The sequence below is a fragment of the Peromyscus eremicus genome, chromosome 6 (genome assembly GCF_949786415.1).
Source record: "Peromyscus eremicus chromosome 6, PerEre_H2_v1, whole genome shotgun sequence".
Classification (NCBI taxonomy): domain Eukaryota; kingdom Metazoa; phylum Chordata; class Mammalia; order Rodentia; family Cricetidae; genus Peromyscus; species Peromyscus eremicus.
The window spans coordinates 69497579-69523765 of record NC_081421.1 but is presented as its reverse complement, the minus strand read 5'-3'; the positions used below and the strand labels follow the sequence as shown (position 1 = coordinate 69523765).

Here is a 26187-nt window from a genome sequence, read left to right as displayed (position 1 = left end):
GTGTGTGGTACAGCCATGGTGACAATGTCACTTTGTTGTATTACTGTAAGTGCCCAAAAGGAACTGGGTCACTTATTAAAATATACTTAGCTTCGTATAAGTCCACTCTCCATAAGTGGTGAGAAGGCAGATTTGTAGTATTTCACCTTTCTGCTTTTTAGCCAAACAAATTTACATTTTTAAAGGCTGGAAGTCAACCTTTCTTCACAATTCATACTCAGTTAAAAACATAAGATAAAATGGATTCTGAGGCAAGTGTCTGATTATGCCAGTGTTTTGATTAACTCACAAGGCTTTTTCTGATAATATTAGTGTTCCCGGGATAAATATAGCACCACTCAGATTTGCAAGAACACACTTCTCAGGCGGCAGAAAACCACAGAAGCGTGCAGGAAGTGGTACGGCTTGTAACTGCAGCACCAATATAGCCCTATCTGTGAAGCCAAAAATATACTCGTAATTCACAATCAAAAAGCTAATGGTAGCTATAATTGTTTTCTTTCTATCAAGACTATTAATCTTGTTGCATTTTCTCTAAAGTGTGAAAGTAAAAGTATTTTGACTTTTTTTAATGTTTAAGCAATTAAAATGACAATCTTAATATTTACTAGAGAACAAAGTATTAATAAAAATATGAACTAAATAGAGAAACTTGGTGTGAAACAGACTAGTTATTAAGAATGCCACCGTTCTTTATTTTCCTAAATACTCGATATTCCATGTTTTGTCATTTGCCAATTCTTTTTGTCCTTCTTCTTTAGTGGACATATCAGGCCATGGTCCATGAACTGCTGGGCATAAACAACAACCGGATTGATCTTTCCAGAGTGCCAGGAATCAGCAAAGACTTAAGAGAGGTGGTCCTGTCTGCCGACAACGATGAATTCTATGCTAATGTAGGTGACTTCAAGTTGTCCTCTATAAAGTATCAGTGCTGGCTTGTGAGAATGGGGCACATGGGGTTGTGTGAAAGGGTGACAGACTTCTTGCAGTTAGGCTGCATCTCAGGACGGCAAAAGACTCGGGTGCTGGCCTTGGCAGTATTTTTTCATAATGCTCACATAGTTACTGACTTCCCTCCCTTCTGGTAGCTCTTTGTGAGAATAATAATGGTATTCATCACTAGTGTCCTGGCTAATGTCCAGATTTAGTAATTAAAATGGAATTTGTCTTTCAAGTCTTTCAGAGTTCTTTTTCACTTCTTTTATGATGTCTGAAAACCAAGCTCGTTTTGAACTTTCTTCTGACTTCCTTTTTCATAGAACATGTACCTGAACTTTGCAGAGATTGGTAGCAATATAAAGAACCTCATGGAAGACTTCCAGAGGAGGAAACCAAAAGAACAGCAAAGGCTAGAATCCATAGCAGACATGAAGGTAAGTCACACACACAGATGACTTACGTCTTTAGAACTGTTTATGTAGGCAACATTTTTGGAATATTCCAGGTCTAATTTCTACTATGGTTCTTGGCTTGTTTGTGAGCTTTATAGGATGGATGGTGGTGCTTGAGACTGTCTGGTCATTGCTGTGTAGCTCAGGCTAGCCAAGTGTTGGAATTCCAGATGTGGGCTATCATACCAGCTTCTTGTTTGTCCTAGTTTGTTGAAATGCACTTATTACTATAGACCACGCTGCAGCCATGTGGACCTGGCTGGGCCTCATGGCAGTGCTTACGCCTCAGCCTCCCGAGTGCTGTAATTACAGGCATGCTCAGCACATCCAGCAAGTCACTTTGTTTAGTCCAAGACATTTTCTACAAAGCTTCCCTTCAATAAATAGCGTGATGACACACCATCATAAGTCGTGTATTTCTTTCCACTCTCAGTTATGTCTGGCGTCTCTAAATTCCCTAAGGATATGTACCAGCAGGTCTCTTCTTAAGAATAATAAATGCAGGGTTGGCAATTTAGCTCAGTGGTAGAGCACTTGCCTAGCAAGCACAAGGCCCTGGGTTCGGTCCTCAGCTCCAGAAAATTTAAAAAAAAAAAAAGAATAATAAATGCATGTGGTTGAGAATTGTGGGTACCTTACCCTGGGCAAGTAATCCCAGCTTTTTACAGTCTTTTCTTGACAAATGCCTATTCTTATTTGGAATGTAACAGCATCTCCCATTAATGTTTCTTCTGTGACAGGCCTTTGTTGAGAATTATCCACAGTTCAAGAAGATGTCTGGGACTGTATCAAAGCATGTGACAGTGGTCGGAGAACTGTCACGGTTGGTCAGTGAGCGGAATCTGCTGGAGGTTTCAGAGGTTGAGCAAGAACTGGCCTGTCAGAACGACCATTCTAGTGCTCTCCAGGTCAGTCTAACTGGGTGAGCACCTACTGTGTGTGAGCACCTGCTGTGTGTGTGTGTGAGCACCTGCTGTGTGTGTGTGTGTGAGCACCTGCTGTGTGTGTGTGAGCACCTGCTGTGTGTGTGTGAGCACCTGCTGTGTGTGTGTGTGAGCACCTGCTGTGTGTGTGTGAGCACCTACTGCGTGTGAGCACTTGCTGTGTGTGTGAGCACCTGCTGTGTGTGTGTGAGCACCTACTGTGTGTGTGTGAGCACCTACTGTGTGTGTATGTGTGAGCACCTGCTGTATGTGAGCACCTACTGCGTGTGAGCACCTACTGTGTGTGTGAGAGCACCTACTGCGTGTGAGCACCTACTGTGTGTGTGAGCACCTGCTGTGTGTGAGCACCTACTGTGTGAGCACCTGCTTTGTGTGAGCACCTACTGTGTGTGTGAGCACCTACTGTGTGTGAGCACTGTGCTGGGCAGAGAAAGCTGCCAGGACGAGTAACTCTGTCACCAATATGGAACTTGGCTTACCACAGAGTTATGAAGACACTTAAGATGGGTATAAACCAGGTGTGGTAGCCCCCAACGATAATCCCAGCACTTGGGAACTGAGGCAGGAGGATCACAAGTTTAAGGCCTGATTATGCAACTTAGTGAGTAAGACCCTGCCTCAAAATAAATTAAAAAGAAAAAAAAGGAATTAGTTACTAAAGATTGCTTTTATTTCACAGGCATGATAACATGCTACATATAAATGCTATAACGAGGTTATAGGAGAATAAAGATAAACAAGACACCATCCTTCCCTCAGTGTGTTCACACTATCAGAAGAAAGAAAGCAATTTAAAGAATTGTGGGCTACAGAGATGGCTCAGAAGGTAAAGTGCTTAATGCTTAAGCACAAGGATCTAAGTTCAGATCACCAGCACACACGTGAAAGCTGGGTGTGCTGGTGTACACCTGGAATCCCTGCTCTAGGAGACGGAGACAGGCAGATCCCGGGGGTTAATGGCCAACCAGGTAGCCCGTTGGTGAGCCTCAGGTTCAACAAAGACCATGGAGAACAGTCAAGGAAAGGCCCCCAGCGTCAACCTCAGGCTTCTGTATGCACACACACCTGCACACATGTGTACATACATGTAGAAATGATAAGGAACTGTAATCTCATGTAGTAAGTATATAACCAAGACCTTCACAAAAGCACATGGAAATACAGAGGAAGAACAACTGTTTCCTCAATAATGATCTATCAGATTCTTGATGAAGAGGATGTAAAAAGTAGTTCTGGATAGTTAGATAAGTTGGAGTACATACACTAAAACAGGAAACAGCAACAACACTCAGCGGGGAGACGCAGGCATGGAACTGTGAAGCATGGGTACCAGTGCTGTGCAGCTAGTGGAGTACAAACTGAAGAATGGTCTTTAATAAGCTAGAAAGATAGTTTGAAGGGCAGGAGCTACAGCTCAATGGTAGAGGGCTTGCCTGGCATGCTTAAGGGCCTGAGTTCAATCCTTTATAACACACACACACACACACACACACACACACATACACAAGAGAGAGAGACAGACAGACAGACAGACAGAGAGGATTTTAAAAGAAAAATTATATAATCAGACCCTAACCTTAAGAAATATATAGTCTGGCCGGGCGGTGGTGGCGCACGCCTTTAATCCCAGCACTCGGGAGGCAGAGCCAGGCGGATCTCTGTGAGTTCGAGGCCAGCCTGGACTACCAAGTGAGTTCCAGGAAAGGCGCAAAGCTACACAGAGAAACCCTGTCTCGAAAAACCAAAAAAAAAAAAAAAAAAAAAAAGAAATATATAGTCTGGTTGAGTAGACAAAATTAAAACCCAAGGAAAATTACATTGTGTTTCAGGATATTACTTAAGTCAAAACTGATTGTGACCATAAGTAAACAGGGTTATTAGAAGGCTTTTCTTAGAGGAAGTGTTGAGATGGACTGCAAGGAATGCTACAATTGGGAGGAGAGTTTCAGTCCGGGATAACAACAAAGCAGAGCTGCATCGGCATGCAGGAAAGAGGGAACAGTTTGGCCTACCGAGAGTGGGCGCAAAGGGAACGGGAGGTGAGGTTGACCTGGGAAGCAGGGGTCTGAAATGGAAGTCAGCAGTTCCGAGGCAGGACTGTAGAAAACTGAGTTACTGGGGGCGGGTGAGAGGGGGAAAGAGGCCTGTAGACTCACAGTGACAGTAGGAAATAATAAGGGGCCAGCCCACGAGTCATGGAGAGGAGAGGGAGCAGTCAGCGATAAATTCAGATGAGGCAGGAAGAACAGAGGTAACTCCAGCTTCCCCAGAAACGCTGAAATCATTCTGTCAAAATGACAGAAAACAGAATGACTCATCTGTATGTGATTCCATCGAAAAAAACGACAACTTAGGAATAAGTCCTTTGAGAGGCAGTAACTTCTGAGCCTCTTACAGCAGTCACATTTCTTCACTAATAGGGCCCCATATTCTAAAACTTACCTTCTCTTCCTCTACTGAATTAAATAAAGCCAGCCGGGAATATTGGACATAGTACAGCTTTGGAGCCATACTGCCCTGGCTTTGGTGAGTATCATATTCACCAAAGTTTCCCTGAAAAAATGACTTTTCCCCCTGTGCTAGGAATAACAACTTCAGGTTTCTGTGTGCAGTGAGGATTCAGTGTGACACAGGGTGCTTGGTGACATTGGTTTCCTCCCCTACAGTTCCATGCCCAGTAGAACTGAACGGCAGCAGTGGATATGGTGCTCTCGACCACCAGTCTTCACTGGCGTCCACAGGTCTTGCTTTGAAGTGTTAAATGTTTATCAAGATTTTCTGAAAACACTTTAAAAGTCATAAAGCTGCCGTTTGCTTTATAGTATTATGACATGGGTCTTCATCACTCTTTATATTGTCTATGGTCCGTAAATCTTCACAAAGAACTTAGTTCTTGAGACTGACATTGTATCTTAATTCTCAAGCATATTGTAAGTATAGGTTGAAAGAGGTGGATAGAAACCCTGAGGTCTGCTAACGGTTTCATATACCCTTACAGTTTTTCCTAGGCCATGTGTGTACACATCTCTGTTTATTATGTTTGAGACAAGGTCTCACTATATAGCCATGGCTGTCCTGGAACTCACTCTATAGGTCAAGCTGGCCTTGAACTCACAGAGATCCACTTGCTTCTGCCTCCCATGCTAGGTGTAGCTCTTTCTTAATTCAAGGGGTGCCATACTCCACAGAGACCTGCATTTTGTTTTCTCACTTAACCGTGAGTCTCAGAGACTGTTTCAGATCAGAACCTTCAGTTCGATGTGTTTGATTTTATTTTCTTAACATGCGTTTATCCTTTGACAAGGTCATATATGTATATAATGTATACATGTATGTATATAATTCTGGGTCCCTCCTTACCCTCTCCTTCTCCTCCTACAAGTCATCTGCTACTTTCATAGCTTTTTTTTTTTTTTTTTTTTTTTTTTGGTGAACTGCTAAATTAGTGTTCTTTCATGAGCATGTCTCAAAAGCAAACAGACACACAGAGAAGAACTCTATTTGTGATCTGATCACTATCTGGAACTTACATTTTTAAGGTTTCTTGTGGGGTATTAGAGTTGTACAGGCAGCAGTAGTTGGCCTCTCCTCACCACAGAGGATTTTTTCACAATGTGATTTAAATAGTCCATAAAGGGAACTTTTGTTTAGCAGTGAGTGGATGCCAGGGGCCTGACCCCAGATAACTTGACCTTAGATAATAGCGTCATAAGCAAGGAATGAGGTTTTGAACAGAGATCGGGTGTGCTTTATTGAATAGTAAGTGTGTCATGGTAAGAAAAAATGCTCATGCCTCCCATGTAAAAACTGACCTATACACTTGGGCCACTTCTGACCAGTTCCACAAAAACTAACAGGAGTTTGATTCAGGAGGAATCTTATTAGACACAAAGCGTGGTGTGCTCCCACTGAAGCGCATGCCTGTCCTCAGAAGGGGGTGGCTTGAGAGGAGGTGAAGATTTTCATGTCCTGGAAAGAATAGCTTCAGAAAGGAAGCAGCTCCGGCCTGCACCTGTGCTGCGGTAGCACTGCTCTTCATCTGGAAGAGAGGACTGGCTTATGCCCTGGCCCCTGACATCCTTGGTGAAAATCAAATCACACTGTTAGCGGCATATAGAAAAATGAAGAGACAGTCCTGTTTAAAGCCACATGGAATAGCAGCAGAGAACTTGAGCCTTTGATGACTTGAGTTTGGAAATGTTTGTTAACTGCTCTGAATCCCAGTCCTTTTGTCTATAAAGTGGAAGAAAATACTAGTATTTATCATATATGATGACTTCACCACTATGTGCAATAATACTTAGTAGCAAGTCTATTTTTTCTTTTGTTTTGTTTGTTTGTTTTTATTTTTCACATTTAGTGTATGTGTGTGCGCATGTCATGATACATGTGGAGGTCATCGAGAATTCGTTCTCCTTCCGCCATGTGGGTCCCATTCATGACCCATTTGGCAGTAATCACCTGTATCTGCTAAGCCATCTCATTGGCCCCTCTTTGGGGTTTTTTGAGGCAAGGTCTCACTTGGTAGCCCAGATTGGCTTTTATCTTGTGTCAGTCGTCCTTTCTCAAACTCCAAAGTTCTGGATTACAAGATAGGGCCGTCACGTGCAGCAGTCATGCATGATTGCACATGCCCGGAATCCAAGCACATGAGAAGTAGGCAGGAAGAGCAGGAGGTCAAGAGCATCTTCAGCTTCAATCTGAGTTTGAGGCCAGCCTCGGCTGCATGAGACCAGCCTCAGCTGCATGAGGCCAGCCTCGGCTGCATGAGATCCTGTCTCAAAACCAGGAACCTGAACGTTGTTTAGATGTATTACCAGTTAGTGAGATCAGGTCCTGCCTCCTTACCATTTCCCAGGACTCTCGGACCCCAGCACTCCAGCTCTTGATCTTGTCCGCCAGGGAGAGTTGTTTTAACACGGCAGCTTGCTGAGGTCATCTGCTGACACTGTATTGCTGTCCTCAGCTGTTGGTAGTTGTTATTTGCTGACTGTTTGCACAGCAGGGGGGCGGATTCTAAAGCCTAAACCAGAACAAGGGAGGTTCTCACTAGCCACTGAGTTCATCTGTAGTTTGTACAAGAATTCAGATGTTTCTGTGTCATTAAAAATGTGCTGTCATGCTGCTTAATCACAGTTCTGTCTGATAGAAGAAAACAGGAGTAGTGTGATAGCCAGCCTTATACAACAGAAGGTTCTCTAGACATCAGAAAAGAGCTGTCTTCTCCTTAGGTTTGGAAGGGTGTGTTAGCTCCTTTGTGAAATTTGACCACCAAAGACAGTACGTTTGCTCTGCTTTACCTGTTTCTGGATTATGCCTATGGAAGACCAGAGCACAGTTTTATTTTTGCCAGCTCATCCTTATTTATTTAATCTGTGTGTGTGGGAGGTGGGGGATCAGAGAACGTTTTGTAGGAGTCGGTTCTCTCCTTCCACCTTGGGGAGGGATAATCTAAGGGATCAAACTTAATTTCAAGCTTGGAGGCACACATCTCTATCCACTGAGTCTTTTGGTCTTCAGTCACTCTCACTCTGTAGACCAGGCTGACCTTGAACTTCCGGAGATCTTCCCGCCTCTGCCTCCCTAATCCTAACTTCTTAAGTAGACAGTAGTTTGCTGGCTTGTTCTTCGTCCAGCCATTGTTATATGGTAGCGTCCTTTTTTCTCTTCATAGTGGAGACTTATGAGGATCTCAGTGAGGAAAGAATAATCAAATATCCATCATATAAATCCGTTGTTTCCAAAAAATAAACATGCCGTGTAGACACCCTCTAACTCTTCCTTCTCTCCTCTGGTCAGTCCTGGAATCCCCGTATTACTTATGCCCCATTAGTCAAGTAGAGAAGCCGGGTAACCTCAAGGGCAGTAGTTCAAAGTAAAGTCCAAGGATAACATGGGTCCAGCAAACAAAACGCCCCACTTCCCCAGGACTGCAGAGCTAAAAGAGAGGCAAGAACTCAGCTTGTGCAGACACACTTCTTTTCAGAAGGAGGGTTTGAGCCAAGGTCCTGAAGGACAGCAGAGTCCTGCCAGGAAGTCCAATGCCAGTGCAAAATCTTAAGGAAGATAGCGACAAGACTCGGGACACAGGGGAGGTCACTAGAAAGGAAGTGAACAGGAAGGGCACAGACCCATCACTGCAGATAGTCTGACTGTTGCCGTGCTAATGTCCCTGTGTAGTACATGGGCACTTGAGACTTGCTGAAAAGCGCGGTGGTGGCATAGCCCCCGAGTGGGTAGATCAGAGGTGGGAGGGGGTGGCTTCACGGGTGGGAACCAGACACTGCCGGAAGAGGGGTGAGAGGTCACAGTGCCCTGAGTTTGCCAGGTCACTGGGGGGGAGGGGGGGAGGCTTACATATATGCACATATCTGATCATTTTTGCCCTAAAATGTCTTTACATGATTATAGGAGATAATGGAATGTCTTAACAGATATCCTCAGTGGGCTGTATTCTGTGGCTATTCTGTGGAAAAGTTACCACAAAAGAAAAGAATAAGGAAATTCTTATGAATGTGGTGTCTAAGGGAAATTTTCTCCCTTTTTGATCCTTTAAAGATTATGATAAACATTAACCAGAAAAACAACAATGGGATCCCTCTGAGAGAGCATTCTACTTGAGAGCTTCCCCTGTAGAATGCTGGTCCCTGTGCCTGTGCTTAGAAGAATTCCTGCACCTTGGACATGGCTGCTGAGAGCATAGTCTGGGGCTCAAGCTTTCTTCGGGATATAATGAGGTCTTAAGAGTAAGCCAAGCTGTGAATACCATACAGTGGTAACTATCGTGACCCCAGAATCCAGTGCCTTTTAGGGGTCTGCTGCTCTGTCACAGTTCTTCCTCTGATTTCCATGTCCCTACTAACAGGGGCTCTGTGCTCAGCCTCACGCTCACTGCAGCTTTATGGCTTCCTTTGCACATGCTGCTCCTGTGTGAAGGCTTCCCTGGCTCCTCAGCAACCAGAAGCACTTTCTCATCTCTGTCCCTGCTCCCCTCCCCACTTAGAGGGTTTTGCCAACTGTTGGGTTTTGTTGATGGTGGTGAAATGCTTTCATAGCTCTACACATTGTTCCTGGAAAGCTCACATTCTACAAAACCATGTACTAGATATAAAAAAAAAAGTTATGGGGGAAGGATTATAAGCTGACCAGTTAAAGCCTAACTTAAAAAAAAAAAAAAAAAAAGAAAGAAAGAAAGCTATCTAACTTTGTTGGAGCACTAATAATAATAACAGCCCTAGCCAGATGTGGTAGCTCACACGGAATCCCAGCACTTGAAGGCACACGCATGAGAAACCCCACAAGTCCACATAGCAAGTGCCAGGCCCACCTGGGTGACAGAGTGAGACCCTGTCACAAAAAGTCAAAATACTAGATAAAGTAACACCATCACAGTGAGCTCACCAGCATTTGCACATGGAAAGAAGTCAGCCCATCTCCACAGCCTTATTCTTGGGGTTAATGTTTTCTTTCGGCTCTAAAGTCCAAAAATGTTTGCTTTTTAATGGAGATTAATTGTGTCAGATGTGACCTAAGCGGCAGACTAAGGCTGTCTCCGTCAGTCGTCAGTCGTTGGGGTTTGTCTTTTGTTCTGATTTGGTTACAGTGAATTCTCTTTGCATCCTCATTTGCCTTTGCCCTTCCCCAGACCCTGAGCATGGTGGGAAGTGTGGCAGCCCCTGAAGTCAGAGAGCCCCAGACTTCTCGTCAAAGCCCTCGTCCAGCACCTGGGGCTCTTCTTCTCTGGACGTACTGGCAGGGTCCTCTTTACCATAAGGAAGCCTGTCCACGCTGAAGAGTTGACATATGAGCCGGATGTCCTCTGCGTTAGCTGACAGACGGGTGTCCACACTTCTCAGTCTCACAGAGCTGAAGTGCTTCCCAGCAGCATGCTCTGGCAGAGTGTCTGTTCGTCCCTCAGTGATTGTGAACTCACTGAGGACAGAAATTGGCCAGAACACGTCAGCGTTTCCCCAGCAGTGCCTGGCTTGATGCCTTTGGGGGCCTAAAATGTGTTTTTGTCTTAAATTAAATTGTGTGCTTTACTGTATACTAAATATAAACATGTGTCCTGTAGGAAGGCCCTTAGTGAAAGATGACCAAGTCCAAACATGACTTACTCCGTCCCTTTGCCTAGCTCCTGCCTCTTAGATTGTACATTCTCCATGTTAGAGATCACATGCTATCACACACACGTTTCTCTTAGCCATCTTGAGACATGTTGTTACTTCTGGTGTCTCCTGAAGTATTGCGCCCAGCCCTGTGTAAGTCTACCAGCTTGTGTCTATTTGTATACGGTGGGGTGAGCAACGCTAAAAGAAAGCTGTCTTTGACCAGACTGGTCATTGCTGAAGTGGAAGCAGTCTGTGCTCCTGACATCACCAAGGAGATGACTCAGACTCTCAGGAAAGGCAAGAACGACAGGTGCTGAATTCACTTTTCCTAGAGCCATTACATTAATTATTCCTAGTTAATTCTTCCATTGAATAAGAAACAGGACATCCTGCATGTCAGCTGAGATGTGTCTCCACCACAAGAGATCACTCACGTGAAAGGATTAGCATTGGTTTGTCTTTCTTCAGAATGTGAAGAGACTCCTGCAGAACCCTAAAGTCACAGAATTCGACGCAGCTCGGCTGGTGATGCTTTATGCTCTACATTATGAGCGCCACAGCAGCAACAGCCTGCCAGGGCTCCTCGTGGACCTCAGGAGTAAAGGCGTTTCTGAGAAGTATCGGAAGGTAACCTGATGGTGTGCCGGGGTGGTCTTTATTTTAATCGCGCCTCACTATGTATCCCAGGGGAGCCTTACACTTGGGTCCTCCTCTCCGCCTCCCAGATGCTAGAATTACTGGCATGTACTGTGTTGCTAAATTCCTCCCCAGAGGGAGATTTAAGCAATGTTTACTCCTCCTAAGGTCCCAAGAAGCCAAGACACAGTTCTTCCAAAGTTGAATCTGGGTTCATTAGGCTTCCTAACAGAGTATAGGTAAGGAGTAACTTATGGGGGTGTGGGTGCCCCTCCCCCAAAAGGCCTTTAGCCAGCAAGAATGAGGGCTCCCCTACAGCTGCATAGATGGTGTCCCCGTCTCTAGTCTCCCCTCCCCACGTAGCCCCTTCCTGATACATGCCCCTTCCTGATACATGCGCTATTAAGGCAGAGCTGCATACAACAAGTGGTACGGAGCCGTGGATAGTCAGCTGAGGGGGCACAAGCGGTCGGCTTGCCCCCCGAGAGAGTCCTTTTAAAGGGGGCACGACTGAGCTCCCTAATGGCAGTTACTTGACTCAGAAAACAACCCCTCACAGCATAGCACAGTACCCAACCCCAGAACCAAGTCTGTGATAGTCTCGGCCCCAACCAAAGGTAAATCAGATTGTTTACAGGGTACGTGGTTCTGCCCTCTCGTGTCTCCGTTGTTAAGAGTTGTTTCATGGTGAGCTGAGCTTCCTGGAGCCTAAGCAATAAGAGACTGTCTGTCCTTTCTCTCTGACAGCTTGTGTCAGCCGTGGTTGACTACGGTGGGAAACGGGTGAGAGGAAGTGACCTCTTCAGCCCCAAAGATGCCGTGGCCATCACCAAACAGTTTCTCAAAGGACTCAAGGTAGAGCTGCCCTTTCGGGGCTTCCCTAAGTGAGACTCGGTTACGGCCCTGCAGCCCAGCGTGAACTAGGATCTCAACAGCACACCCTGCTGTAGTGCTGTGCCCACCCAGCGGTCAGCAGACACTGCAGTCTCACAGTGCTGCCCTCTGTGCTGCCATGTGCCTGCGCTGGGCCAGGGGGCCGGTGGGAATGACTGGGCATGCTCCCAGAAGTGCAGACACTCGGCTAGTGACGGACGCTTACTGTGTGTACTGTAAAATCTGTTAAGTGCGCACGCTTCCCCCCCACCTCTCTCTCTGTTTTTTGTTTGTTTTGTGTTTTGAGAAGGAGACTCATGTTACTCATGAAGCCCAGGCTAGTTTCAAACTCACTATGTAGCCAAGAATGACCTTGAACTTCTCTACCTCCCAAGTGCTGGGTGTACACTACTCCACCTCGATTGTGCTGTGCATGCTAAGCAGTCTACCAACTGAGCTACATCCCCAGCCCAAGTTCTCTTTGAAGAAAGTTAAAAAGAAAGTACAAACATCTGTTGTGCTTTAAAAATACTAACCTGTTTATGTATATGTGTGTGTGTGTGTGTGTGAATGTCTGTGTGTGTCAGTTAGTGTGTGCGTGCGCGTGTAGAGGAAAGAGGTCCACCTCTAGTGACATTTCTCAGGCGCCAGCCACCTTGTTTTTTGACATGGAGGCCTGGGGCTCTCAGGCTAAGCCAGGCTGCCCAGTGAGCTCCAGGGATCTGCCTCTACCCCCCACATACCCGCCACTGCTAGGGTCACAAGTGGGTATGTCTTAGTTTCTTTTCCTGGTGCTGCAGTCAGATATCTTCACGAAGTAACTTAAAGGAGAAAGGCTTTCTTTAGCTCCAGTTCCAGGATAATCTGTCACTGCTGGATGAGTCCAGTGCAGAGCCTTAAGGAGGTCAGTCACACAGTGCCCACAATTGAGATGGGTCTTCCCACATGAATGCACATGGTCAAGGCCATTCCCCACAGGCATGCCTAGAGGTCTGTCTGCAGGGAATCTGGACACTACTGTCTCGGGGCTCCACTAGACCCAGCGTTGACTTGGTAGAGGGATCGAACTCAGGTCCCCATGTTTGTGGGGCGAGTGCTTTCCCAACTGAGCTGCCCTGTCCATCCTCTCTAGGGCTCAAAATGAACTTCCATATCTATTTCTCTGGTGTTTCCTGGTGGGTTTCTATGTCCTCTGGCTATGATCTCTTCTACACAGTCCTTTCTCTTTGTTTTGCTTATTCTTTAACATTTTCACAAAAGAATGAGATTCAGACGAGATAAAAGAGTCCAGATTTTTTAATACCTGGAAAAGTTTATTGAAAATAACTAGCTTTAAATTTAGTGCTTTTGCCTGGGCAGTGGTGGCGCATGCCTTTAAACTCAGGAGGCAGAGGCAGGGAGATCTCTGTGAGTTCAAGGCCAGCCTGGTCTACAGAGTGAATTCCAGGATAGCCAGTGTTATTATATAAAGAAACCCTGTCTCAAAAAACAACAACAACAACAACAACAACAAAATAGTACTTTTGTAAGACTGGAGCATTTTTGTCTAATTAAAATAATTTTTAAATATTCTAAAATTCTGGGCTGGGAAGATGGTTCATTTGGTTAAGTGTTTGCTGCTCAAACCTGAGTTTAGATCCCCAGCAAACACACAAAAGCAAATAAAGTGGTGTGCATCTGTCCCCCCATTGCTGAGGTATGTACAGAGAAGGGGATGGGAGTCCCTGGAGCTCTCTGGCCGGCCATCCAGCCAAATCTGTGAGCTCCAGGTTCAATAAGAGACCCCGTCTCAAATAATATGGTAGAGAGCCATTGAAGAAGACACCAATGTTGACCTCTGACATTCATGCACACACACATGCACCTTTACCCACCTGCACATAGACACACAAACATCCTATTTGATTCTGTTTGATTCCTATCTAGTACATATTTGATTCTGTCCCATAAAGTTTCTATTGAGTATATGTCCCTTTTCTGATGTATCACTAAATGTTATATTGCTAGCTTCCTCAAAATAACATACGAACCATTTCCCTATTTTAGGGAGTGGAAAATGTGTATACACAGCATCAGCCTTTCCTGCATGAGACCCTGGACCATCTCATCAAAGGCAAGCTTAAGGAAAATCTCTACCCTTATTTAGGCCCCAGCACACTCAGAGACAGGTAAGGTGACGAAGATTAGAGGTAACAACTGGGGTCACGGAACAAGCCAGAGAAACTGGAAGTGCCCAAGGCATCCAGATCTTGGCCTTGAAGAAATGAACTGTGTGTAGGGAGGGACGAGGGGGCTGCTAGGAGCTGGGTTCTGCAGTCCTGTGACTGTAAACTATCTGAATTCTGCCGACTGCCAGTGAACCTGGAAGAGGACTCCAAGCTGCAGATGAGGTCCTGGTCTTGCCTGGCGGCCTGAGTTCAGCAGAGAACTCAGATCTAACTTATGCATGGCCTCTGACCCACAGAAACCATAAGTCTATAAACTGTGTGGCTCTTAAGATGTCACAAATGGTCAGTTTGACTTACCAAAGTTCAAGCTTGGTCCGGCAGTGCAGGTCTGAAAGCCCGGGTCCTATGGAGGCTGAGGCAGTAGGACGGCAAATTCAAAGCCTGCTGAGGCGTCAGAGTGAGTTCAAGACCACCACGCCTGGATAACGTAGACCCTGTTTCAAATTCTAAACATGTGGGAGAACATGGCTTTAAGTGAGAAGAGAGAGTTGAGAAAATAACTCAGAAGTAGGATGCTTGTCTGCCATGCATGGGGCTCTGGATTTATTCCCAGTTACTCAAAAGTTAAAATAATGTAACAAGTGTTAGCGTTCATACTTCGTATGGATAAAATGCTTCCATGTTCACTGTTCAGAACATACAAGCATTCCAGAAGCAGTTTTTGGATGCTGTAACAACCTATGCCAGAGTTTGGTTTTCACCACTTGTCAGGACTGAAGCTTATCATTTACTAAGTGAAAATTTAAGTTTATGTATTTTCTGAGAGGAGTTATCAAACATTTTCTCTGAACTCTGAAGATTTCTTTATTTCTATCATATAAATTTGTGGTCTTCTTACTCTACCAACTTTCTAGTACTTTGTTACATAACACTAAAAAATAGATTAAGAAGAAACCAAAAACAAGAGGAGCCGGTAAAGATGGCTCAGCAGGTAAAGGTGCTTGCCAGCAAGCCTGACCACCCGAGTTCTGTCCCCAGGACCCACATGGTGAAGGAGAGAACTGAGTCCCACTGTCCTCTGACCTATAAACACACTCCACGGTGCGGGTGTGCGCGCTCACGCTCTCTCTCTCTCTCTCTCTCTCTCTCTCTCTCTCTCTCTCTCTCTCTCTCTCTCTCTCTCACACACACACGCACACGCACACGCACACGCACACACAAATACAGAGTTGCAGAGTCACCGAGAAAGCAGGGAGTCTCGACACTGTTCCTGACCACACTGAGATGCTGATCACTGACTTCTGTTGTTTCAAGCTGAAGAGTCTTTGGGTTTTGCATATGTCGGCATTACATTTGAGCTCCCCTGCCAAGCCTGAATCATTTACTTGCTTTGGAACAAAGAAACAGGTGTTTTAGATCCCTCCGGTCCCTCCCTATAGTCTGTATTTTAGCAGCATATCAGTTTCCTCTTATGCTCTATGGCATCTGTCACTTGGCGTTTCCAACATTAATGCCCAAAATAGATATGCTACTTGATTGCCAGCCAGAGCAGGTTGTTGCTGGTTTGGGTGAGGATTGGACTTTGCCAAATGTGGCCAGCACACAAACTGAGAGACCTGATTAGTAAAGCCATTGTATGTGTCCCAGGAGAAAACGAGGACTTTCTTTAGTTAGGACTTTAATCCAGTGGTTAATTTTAATAAACACAAAACTTGTCCGTACCAATTTACTTAAGCCAACTTAAAATTTACATCATACAAATTCTAGCTAGTTAAGAATTACAGTCATACATGCTTATATTGGACCACATAGTGTAAAGGGCCCAGCATATACAGTTGGAATCCATTGGGTAATTTAATGTGAGAATTTTACTGTTGATATAATTCATCTTATTATTTCAACTAGTAATTATCTAAGAGCATAGTGTTTTATAGATATAATGAAACTCAGAAAAGGGAAAATGTTTTGAGATTTGTGGGTGAGTGATTCTTGTACATTGTATTTTTTTTTCTTAGTCCCTTAAAAAGAAGACTATTTGGTCAAGAATTTTTTAAATACAAGGTTAACACCAGATGTTATGGCTGAGAGTACAATCCAGTCACTCAAACAAAGTGTCTAGGGACCATGAATTAAGATCCAGAGGTGTCCGATAACAACAAAAATGAAAGCTGCTCAAATCTCTCACCTGTCTAAGAAGCTTTTGAAAAATCTTGTTCTTGAGGCTTTTAATTAATTTGATAAGACATTAATATGCTTATAGATTTCATATGAGAATTGCTGAATGCAGTTAAGAGCATTTGCTGCTGTTCTAGAGAACCTGAGTTCAGGTTCCTAGCACCCACAACCACTTTCAACTCCAACTCCAGGGGATCCCACACTCTCTTCTGGCCTCTCTGAGCACCCACTTATACATAGCATATGCTCATACAAACACATACATAAAAAATGTTTAGCTTTAAAAAATTAAAGAATTGCTCAGTGAAAAATTAGCTACTTATTGCTCAAAGGAAGCCCTGGACCAGATGAGTCTGTTAGTGTACATCAGCAAACCTTCCTGTGTTGAGTCACTGCCCCCAAAGCTGGAATGATGCTCTCCCCCACAGTGCTTATTAGCTGTTGGCATCTGTTAGCATTTGTCACTGTGGTCTAAACATGTGTACAGTGAGTTATGTTGCTTTATTCTTTGATACAACAGATGTTCATTGAATGCTTTCGGTATGGTAAAAATTGTTGTAGACACTAGGGCTGTGGAAGTGGCTGGAAAGACTCGGAACTTACCCTTCAGGCCCCTTTTAGAGTAAACAAAAGTGCTTCAAAAAACCGAATGGAATGAAAAGCTGCACAGTAACTGTGGGGCCAGGGAAGTTTAGATTAGACAGAACCTCCCTGAGGATGTGCTATTTAAAATGGATTTTTAATTTAGAAATAAAAAAAGGCAAACACATGGTGATTAGAAAAGGCAACTGGAGCAGAGGGACTGCCAGAGTAAGGGTCTCAGAGAAGGAAGAGCTCACCTATAAGACAGACAGAAGTGCTGGGTAGAGTGTGGAGTGCATGGGGATGGAGGCTGAACGGACACAGGGGACTGGGGCTCCAGTAAGGGTTGTCTTCCTTTCCTTCCTTTCTTGTTTTGTAAACACAGAAAGACATGATAAGACAGGGAGCCAAACCACAGTTAGCTTTTTCCTTCGGAGGTGTCTATCGTACTGTATAGTCCCGGCTGGTCTGTAACTTGCTGTGGTAGACAAGACTGGCCTCAAACTCACAGGGATGTCTGCCAGCTTCTGCCTCCCTAGGGCTGGGAGTTACGGCTTGTGTCACACCCAGCTCCAGACTGTGTTGAAATGATACCTTTGTAAGAGATTGGATTGCTGGTGAAAAAAAACGAAGAAGAAGAAAGGACTACTGGAGGACGTTGCTTACGTCCACGTGAGATGTAAAAGTGACTTGGCTAGAAAGGAAGGAAAAGCAGTCTGTTTAAGAAAGTACATCGATAGGACAAGAGTGACAGACACCAAAGGTAACACTCAGGTTTAGAGGAGAAATTAAGAATTTTGTTGAAATGCCTATCTAATAATGAAATAGAAATGTCACATATTCCTAGGTGTGGTGACCCACACAAGTAATCCCAGCATTAAAGAGCCAAAGACAGAAAGTTGAAGGCTTGCCTAGGTTCCATAACAAGACCTTACTTCATATCAGTTCTCTCTTCAGTTGGGAGTCGGTCAGGTATTGGGCATATAGATCAGACAGGACCTCTAAGGGAGAAAGAGAAAAGAATATTGCTCAGATGCAGCCCTGAGCACAGGCCAGGAGCCAGCAGGAGACTGCACAGGAAGCAAGACAGTAAAGACAGGGCGGAGGCCACGGAGTCTTAAAGACAGCGTGTGGTAGGCCACACCCAGTCTACTGAGAGGTAAAAAACAGTTTAGTGGCATGAAGGTTGTTGGTGATCCCCAAGTGCCCATAAGATTTGGAAGCCAAGTTTCAGTGAGTTTAGAAGCTAAATTAGGAAGTTGTATAGGACAAGAGATGAGATAGAAACGTGTGTTTGAATCTAGTTTACTATGAAAATTTAAGTAGAACTTCCATACAAGGTCAAATGCCTATTAGTGGACATCAATTTAAAATATACCAAGTGAGCTTAGTTGTGTGGTTTTCAGTGGTTTTTTTTGTTTTTTTGTTTTTTTTTTTAAACTATACAAGGTTAAATGTGAAGAGGGCAGATAGGTCCAACCATGATTCTAGAAAGTGGAAATAGGAGGAAGAGACTGGAGAGTGAAATAAGCATTGGTGGTTAGATTGGAGGAACAGAATGTTATTGCATATTACAATATCAATATAGGTAAGCTTTAAGTTGATGGGATTAGTGAAGAAAGGAGCTCTTAAATTCACAATTTCACGGGTGGCTCACGTGTTTGTAATGAGGAAATTTAGGCTGTAACGTGGATGGTACAGTAGCAGAAGGAAAGCTGGGTGTAACTTGGGTATTAGGTGAGTAAGCCACGCTGGTGTTAAAGTCTCTGAAGTGTTGAAAAGAAGCGTGCAGAGGAGGACAATGAGCAGAGCTAAGTCTCTAGAGAGTAAGAGTGACCAGGAAAGGAGGTCGGGAAGAAGAGCGCAGCGTGTTGTGGCATCTGAAGTCATGGGAACGTTGGAGGAGGAGGCAGAGAAATGGTCCAGGCTGGTTGAGGGCATGGAAGATACTATTCTGTACCACCTCTGAGCTCTGCTTAGCAGAAGCAAGATGGTGAGCACTTGAAAAACACTCCATTAACAATTCCAGTTCTGAGAGTTTATCCTGTAAACAAATATGCACACCCAAGTGCACAAGGTGTGTAAACCTGGTGTTCACTGAAACATGAATTGTCACAGCACAGTCTGGAGGCTAAATACTCACCAGCAGGAGACGGGTGCTCAGTTACAGCTCAGCGCTGTGAATTCTCCTCTCTCTCTCTCTTCCTTTCTCTCTTTTCCTTTTTTTTTTTTTCAGACAAGGTCTTATTAGGCTGTGCTGGGAATCACTATGTAGCCTAGGCCGACCTTGAACTCAGAATCTTCCTATGTCAGCCTCCTGCTGTCCCACCAAAGCCCAGCAGTGTTCTTTTCTTTTTTTAATAGAATAATTCTTCATGGAGCATATGCAAAACTCTCTAAGATGTGTTCATAGAAAATCAAGATGGTATCATCCCCCCTTTTGTAGAAAAAAATATATGAGCGTAAATATAACTGTGTATATGTAAGCATATATTTAACTATACATATATATAATATGTATATAATATGTGTGTATAGCATGGTTTATGAAAGAAGACACGAGAAACAGCTAATTATTATCTCTGTATGTTGAGACAGTGGTTCATTATATCCGTACATAGCCCTTTCATTACCTGTTGTATTAGATACTGTCCTATTGAAGTAAGAATTAATTAGTCTTTAAGGTTTTTACATTATCCAACAGTACTTTACAAAGAGTAAGAATTCAATAACTTCTCATTAAATTAAGTAGATAGCAGTAAATATGCCAAAATTTACCCTTGAAAATTTTAAACACAAGAATAAATTTAGTCGATAATCAGATTTTTCTAGGTTGTCACTAACCCAGTGTGAATTTGGCTTTGCTCCGACTTAGCCCCGGTGTCTTCTGACCACTTTCTTAGCCCTGGTCCATAACACTGAGGAGACGGTAGTTTGGTCACCTTCCGATGGCTTGGGTCTCGTGGTAGAACACCTCGGCTTCGTCACTGTTGCGGGATTAGGAACACCACAGGCCTGCGGCAGCAGTGCAGGTTTGCAAAGCCGCAGCACCTGACTTTCTCAGCCTTAGCACCTAACTGGTGCTTGCTGTTGGAGAGTAGGCAGAAGGGGTCCACCTTCACTCTGCAGATGGACTCACCCAGCCTCCTGTCTGGCCCAATCCTTGCACAGTGGCTGCTGTCTCTGATGCGCACACACTTCATAGACTCTTGTTGCAATCACTGCTTTTGTTCCTATAAAAGCCTTTTTCCCTGCAGAAAAAAATCGAAAGAACTTTATTATCTCTAAGTATATTCAAATGTTTAAACTTTAGGCATAAGTGTAGTGGTCCACAAAGTAGGTTAAGTGTTACATTTGGAAAGTTTTTCCTGACTAGCTTATATATAGAAATAATAGTTTCTAGAAATACTGTATTTGATGTTTTATTTTTCTAACAAAATAAGATACAAATTGGGCTCTTAGGATGTCCTTGTGTAGCTGGATACAGCATGAACTGGCTGCTGTTTTCTAACATTTGCTGACTGCTTAATTAATGCTGTGGGTTGCTATGGTGAATTACAGAGCACAGAAAAATGCACATAGACTTGGACTTGTGCATTCCCTAATGCATAAAAGATTTTCTATATGTTTTACCACGAGCCTCATAGGAACATCTTTTTTTTTTTTTTTTCTTTCCTGAAACAGGGTTTCTCTGTATAGTCGTGACTGTACTGAACTCACTTTGTAGACCAGGCTAGCCTTGAACTCACAGAGATCCTCCTGCCTCTGCCTCCCAAGTGCTGGGATTAAAGGCATGTGCCACCATGCCCGGCTGGAACCTCTTTTAAAATTCATTGGGGAAAGGAATAAAAAGGAAAAATATTATGAGACTCTTTAATTTTGTTTTAATTTTCTATTTGAGATAAGATCTCACTCAGCTCAGGCTGGCCTCCAACTCCCAACAATCCTCCTGCCTCAGACTCCCAAGTGCTGAAATTATAGATGTGAGCCATCACACCTAGTTTCAGAGACTTAAAAAAAAGATTTATCTATTTATTTTTGTGTGCCTGCATGGGTTTATGTCGCTGTGTGCGTGCAGGTGCTGGTGAAGACCAGAGTGTGTCAGGTGCCTTGGAACTGGAGTTAAAGTAGTTGTGAGTCACCTGATAACCAAACCCAAGTCCTCTGCAAAAAAGAATAAGTGCTCTTAACCACTGAGCCACCTCCCCAGCCTTCTATAGAAGTTTCTCAGGAGCTGAAGAGATGGCTCAGCAGTTAGGAACACTTGTTCTTGCAGAGGGCCCGGGTTCGATTCCCACACCTATGTGGCACCTTACCACTGTCTGTAACTCCAGTTCCAGGGGACCTGATGCCCTCATTGACCTCATGTGTCAGATACCCGTGCAGGAAACACTCAGACACAGAAGCTTCTCAGAAAGGGTTCTTCAGGAGCAGGAGAGATGGCTCAGGGATTAAGAGCACTTGCTGCTCTTACAGAGGGCCCAGATTTGATTCTCAGCACCCACATGGTGGCTCACAACCATCCGTAACTCCAGTTCCAGGGGATCTGAAGCCTTCTTCTGACGTCCACAGAACCAGGCATGTGCATGTTACACATACTTGCAGGCAAAACATTTATACATATACCATAAAATAAAATCTTTAAAATTTTTTCAAAGTTTTTTGTAAATGTTTTTTAGCCACATTGAATCAGCAGCAGGAGGCTCAGAAAAACTTGTATTAATTATGTCATAGTCAAATATGGCATAGTTAGCTTTGTCTGGTGTATGATTGAACCAAATTCTAAGGCCATATCTCTTTCTCTTTCTCTAGGATTTTTGGTTGTTTTGTTTAAAGATTGTAAGTGTGCTCATGTGTCTTGGGTGTATTGCACATGTGTCCAAGTACATCCATGCACACATGGAGAGGCCAGAAGTGGACGTTAGGTTCTCTCACTCTCTGCCTGTTCTTTAGAGACAGGATCTCTCTTGAACCTAGGGCTGACGTTTTCTTGGCTTGGCCGGAAGCCAGCAAGCCCCTGTCTGTACATGGTTCAGACTGGGGTTACATGTTTGAGACGCCCAGATTGTTAGATGGTGCTGAGATCCGAACTCTGATCTTCAGGGTGTGTAGGAAGCATTCTTGACTGCTGAGTCATCTCCCTGGCCCGTAGCTAGGTGCTGTCCTTACATTTGGCATAACCTACGTAGAGGGCAGCTACAGGCACCAGCACCATTCACCAGGTGCTTTCTTTGCCTGCTTGGTGGCTTTTCTGATTTACCAGAGCAGGAGCTCAGAATACAAGTGTTCCAATCTGACTTCCCTCACCAATCACTAAGATAATCACTGTACTCCCTGCAAGGCAGGAGCCTGTCCTTGTGAATGATCTGTGCAGTCCATCAGTATTTATTTATTCAAACTCAGACTGCTTGATGGGCCCCAGGATTGTCCTTCACTATAAGGAGCACTGCACATGAACTCTTACTGAAAAAGAACTACTCGTGTTCTGAGACTATGATGTCCCCACCCTCTGTTCTGTCTCCCCTTACATCAGCCACAGTCCTGAGGGCTCCCACCTGAACCTTAGATGGTCCTCCAAACACTGTAGTCAGCGGAAGCTTCGACTCTCCTAATACCTCAGAATGGGGATTACACTCAGTGTGTCAACCCTTGGGGACACCTGAAACCATGGTGGGCAGCCACTTACTACATGTGGCCAATGCTGCCAAAGAATTGAAATTTTAATTTAATTACATTAATTTAAATCACCACATTTGAAGGAGATCTGGGGGGAGATGTCTTAGTTAGGGTTTTTATTGCTGTGAAGAGACACCATGACCACGACAACTCTTATAAAGTAAGACATTTAATTTAGGGGCTCACTTACATTTTCAGAGGTTCAGTCCATTATCATCATGGTGGGGAGCGTGGCGGTGTGCAGGCAGACACCGTGCTGGAGGAGTAGCTGAGAGTCCTACGTTTTTCAGGCAACTGGAAGTCGACTGACTGTCACACTGAGCAACAGAAACCTCAAAGCCCACCCCCACAGTGACACACTTCCTCCACCAAGGCCACACCTCCTGATAGTGCCACTCCCTTTGGGGGCCATTTTCTTTCAAATCACCACAGTGTGTGTAGATTATGAAGCAGCCCAGTAGCTAGACTCTGGGTACTTCTTTGAAAGCTTAGGGAGGTGAATCAGAGCCACCCAGGGAGAGCAAAAAATGGCCACTAATAGAGGAAGGAAAAACCGAGAACATAGTACCTTGGAAGTTTAGTACCCAGGAGAAGCAGTAACCAGCTTGTCAAATGCTGTTGGCAGGTGAATAAGACCGAGACTGAAGGACAGTTCTGTGGAGTTAGCAGTGTGGTCCGACTCTGACGACAGAAGTTACTTAGTGGAGTCTGGAGCCAAACGACCTGAAAGTCGCTTAAGATGAAGTGGCCAGACCACATACGAAGTCGTCAGGAGAGTCTGCTTTGTTACCTGCAGATAGAACGGGAGCAGCAGCTTTGAAATGCATGGACCTGACCCATGGAGATGGCAGGCACTCTGCTGGATTGTTGTGATGATAGGCGAAGTAGCTTGGAGAGCTCTCTCATAATAATAATAATAATAATAATAATAATAATAATAATAATAATAATAAATTTTTTGAGACAGGCTCTTACTGTGAAGCCTTGGCTAGCCTAGAACTTGATAAGTGTACCAGATTGGCCTCGAACTCACAGAGATCCGCCTGCCTCTGCCTCCCAAGAGCTGGGATTAAAGGTGTGCGCCACCATGCCCCATTTCTAAATTTTTAAAGATGATTTGATGTTTTTATATGTCTGAGTGTATAAGTACACTCTGTGGTGTATAAGTACACCACATGTGTGCCTGGTGCCCACAGAGGCCAGAAGAGGATTTTGGGGCCTCTGAAACTGGAGCTGCAAATGCTTGTGAGCCACCGTGTGGGTTGTGGGAACTGAACCTGGATCCTCCACAGAAACAGCAACTGCTCTAACCACCGGGCCACCTTTCCAGTTCCCTCCCTCTCTAAAGTTTTTGATTGTGAGCCTGGCCTTTAATGGCTGAGCCATCTCTCCAGCCCCTCTCTCAAAATTTTAAATGTACAATATGGGGGCAGGCAAGATGGCAAAGGAATTTGTTGGCAGACCCGATGGCCTGAGTTGAATTCCCCGGATCCCGGGTGGAGGGAGGGGAGAAGCCGTTCCCGGGAGCCGTCCTCTGACAGCCGCATGTGTGCTTTGGTGTGTCCAGGAATATAGGCCCACACACATTAAATACACTGTATCTCCAAGAGAAGGGTGGGCACAGAAATGTGTACAGAATGCTTTGTGTTTATGTTTCAAAACGCCACACAGGGACACATACAGCCGAGCAACAGTATTCGTCTCTATAGGAGTGCTGGGGAGGGAGGGGCTATGGGGGGAGGGGCATGGCTATGGGGGGGCGGGATACGGCTGGGGACAGGGATGGCACAGCCAGAGTCAGAGTAAGAAGAAATGTCTTCAGCAGTTCTGTTTCACGCTATATACTGGCCTTATCCTCTTCAAAACGGTTTGGAGGTTTGGCATTTAAATTGCTTTTGTTGATGTGTGTGTGTATGTGTGAGCACATGTACAGGGTTCAGAGGACAATTTGCAGGAGTGTGTTTTCTCCTTCTACCATATAGGTTCAGGGTATCAAACTTAGGCCGTCAGGCTTGGTGGCAGGCACTTTTACTCAGTGACTCAATCTCCTTGGCTCTGATTTTTTTTTTTTAATTAATTTTTTTTTAAACACTGTCTCACTATAGAGCCTGGTTGGCCTGAAACTCACTACATGGACTAGATGAATCTCAAATCTCCAGATCCCTCTACCTCCCAAGTGCTGGTCTGTCCCATGAGCACCACCACACACACAGTCAAGCTGTATCTTGTATAAAGATTTGTAAAAATCTTGATGAGTATGTAGCAGTGTGTAACTCTTAGAGCATTGTAGCTAGATACATTGCTTGGCCTGGGTGGTTTCTGTTTGTTTTATGGTATTAAGAATGGAACCCAGGGCCTTGTACATACTGGGATATCCCCAGCCTCTGGTGGGAGTTTTAAATGAAGTTGAGAAAGTAAACTTAGGACCTGGAGAGATGGCCCAGCAATTAAGAGGACTGGTGGTTCCTCCAGAGGACCTGGGTTCAATTCCCAGCACATGGCAGCTCACAACTATCTATAAAGCCAATTCCCGAGGATCTGACATCTTCTGACCTCCATGGGCATAGACAAAACATCAATGCATATAATTAAATAAAAATCATTTTTAAAATTAAGTAAATTTAGTGTCTTAAAGGCAAGATTTTACATCCCAAGTCCCATAGAAGTGTCATAATTGGCCCTCTGAGTAGTTAACTACAAAATAACTAACTACCTCTTTATATTTTCAAACTTGCATACTCTCCAATGGAGATTCTGCAATTCAGAGACCATCTGAACTTATTTATATAGCTACAATATCTGATTCTGTTTCCATGCATTCCTATAAGAACAAATACTATCTTGGTGTAATTGCTTCAGGGTATTTTAGAAAGACACAAGGAAAAAGAATAAATGTCCACTTGTGTTTTTCTGTGATCTACACAGAAGTATTTATATCCTGACTGTTTGGTGTCCTAACTTCTGAAATGGAGGCTTCTGCTTGATGTAGTTTTTAAATAATATGATATAATAAAATTGCCGGCCTGGCTAATTTTCTTTTGATGGCTGATGGCACAAAAAAAGAAAAACAAATTTTAATGCCTAACTGTATGTTGTTCTACCTGAAGAAGGAGCTAATAAGAAGCATGTTTTCTTTTATTACGAAGCCATTTTGATAAGAGAAACCTGGGAAACAACTTGGCACTGCCCAGAGGGGACCAGTGGCCAAGCTGTGCATCAGTGACCAGTGTCTGCCCCCAGCCCTGCACTTCTTAGTACCGAAGAACACGGAGGAAGGGGGATTATACTTCTAGTTTATGTGGCTTCTTCCTTTTTAAAGATTTTATTTATTTATTTTATGTACATGAGTGCTCTATCTGCATGTACTCCTTTATTCCAGAACAGGGTATCAGATCCGTGATGGATGATTGTGAGCCACCATGCAGTTGCTGGGAATTGAACTCAGGACCTCTGGAAGAGCAGCCAGTGCTCTTAACCGCTGAGCCATCTCTCCAGCCCTGTGTCCTGTTCTTTTATGGAATCATCATAGAAATGATTTTGGTCCTACAGCAAAGGGACATCCCAGTGTACTAGTATTCTGCTAGCTGCTCAGAGTCCTTGGACAGGGGCCACAATCACAGCACTGTAT

At 44.2% G+C, this 26187-nt stretch overlaps 1 protein-coding gene across 1 annotated transcript in view; it reads left to right on the top strand.

Annotated features, from left to right (window-relative positions):
• Vps45 (vacuolar protein sorting 45 homolog) overlaps positions 1–26187 on the top strand; it is a 59424-nt gene that overhangs the window by 11150 nt on the left and 22087 nt on the right. Inside the window, exons 8-13 of the mRNA XM_059265890.1 lie at positions 762–896; positions 1263–1376; positions 2135–2302; positions 10918–11076; positions 11833–11940; positions 14005–14126. Of these exons, the coding sequence (XP_059121873.1) occupies positions 762–896; positions 1263–1376; positions 2135–2302; positions 10918–11076; positions 11833–11940; positions 14005–14126 (806 nt within the window). The remainder of the gene's footprint in view (positions 1–761; positions 897–1262; positions 1377–2134; positions 2303–10917; positions 11077–11832; positions 11941–14004; positions 14127–26187) is intronic.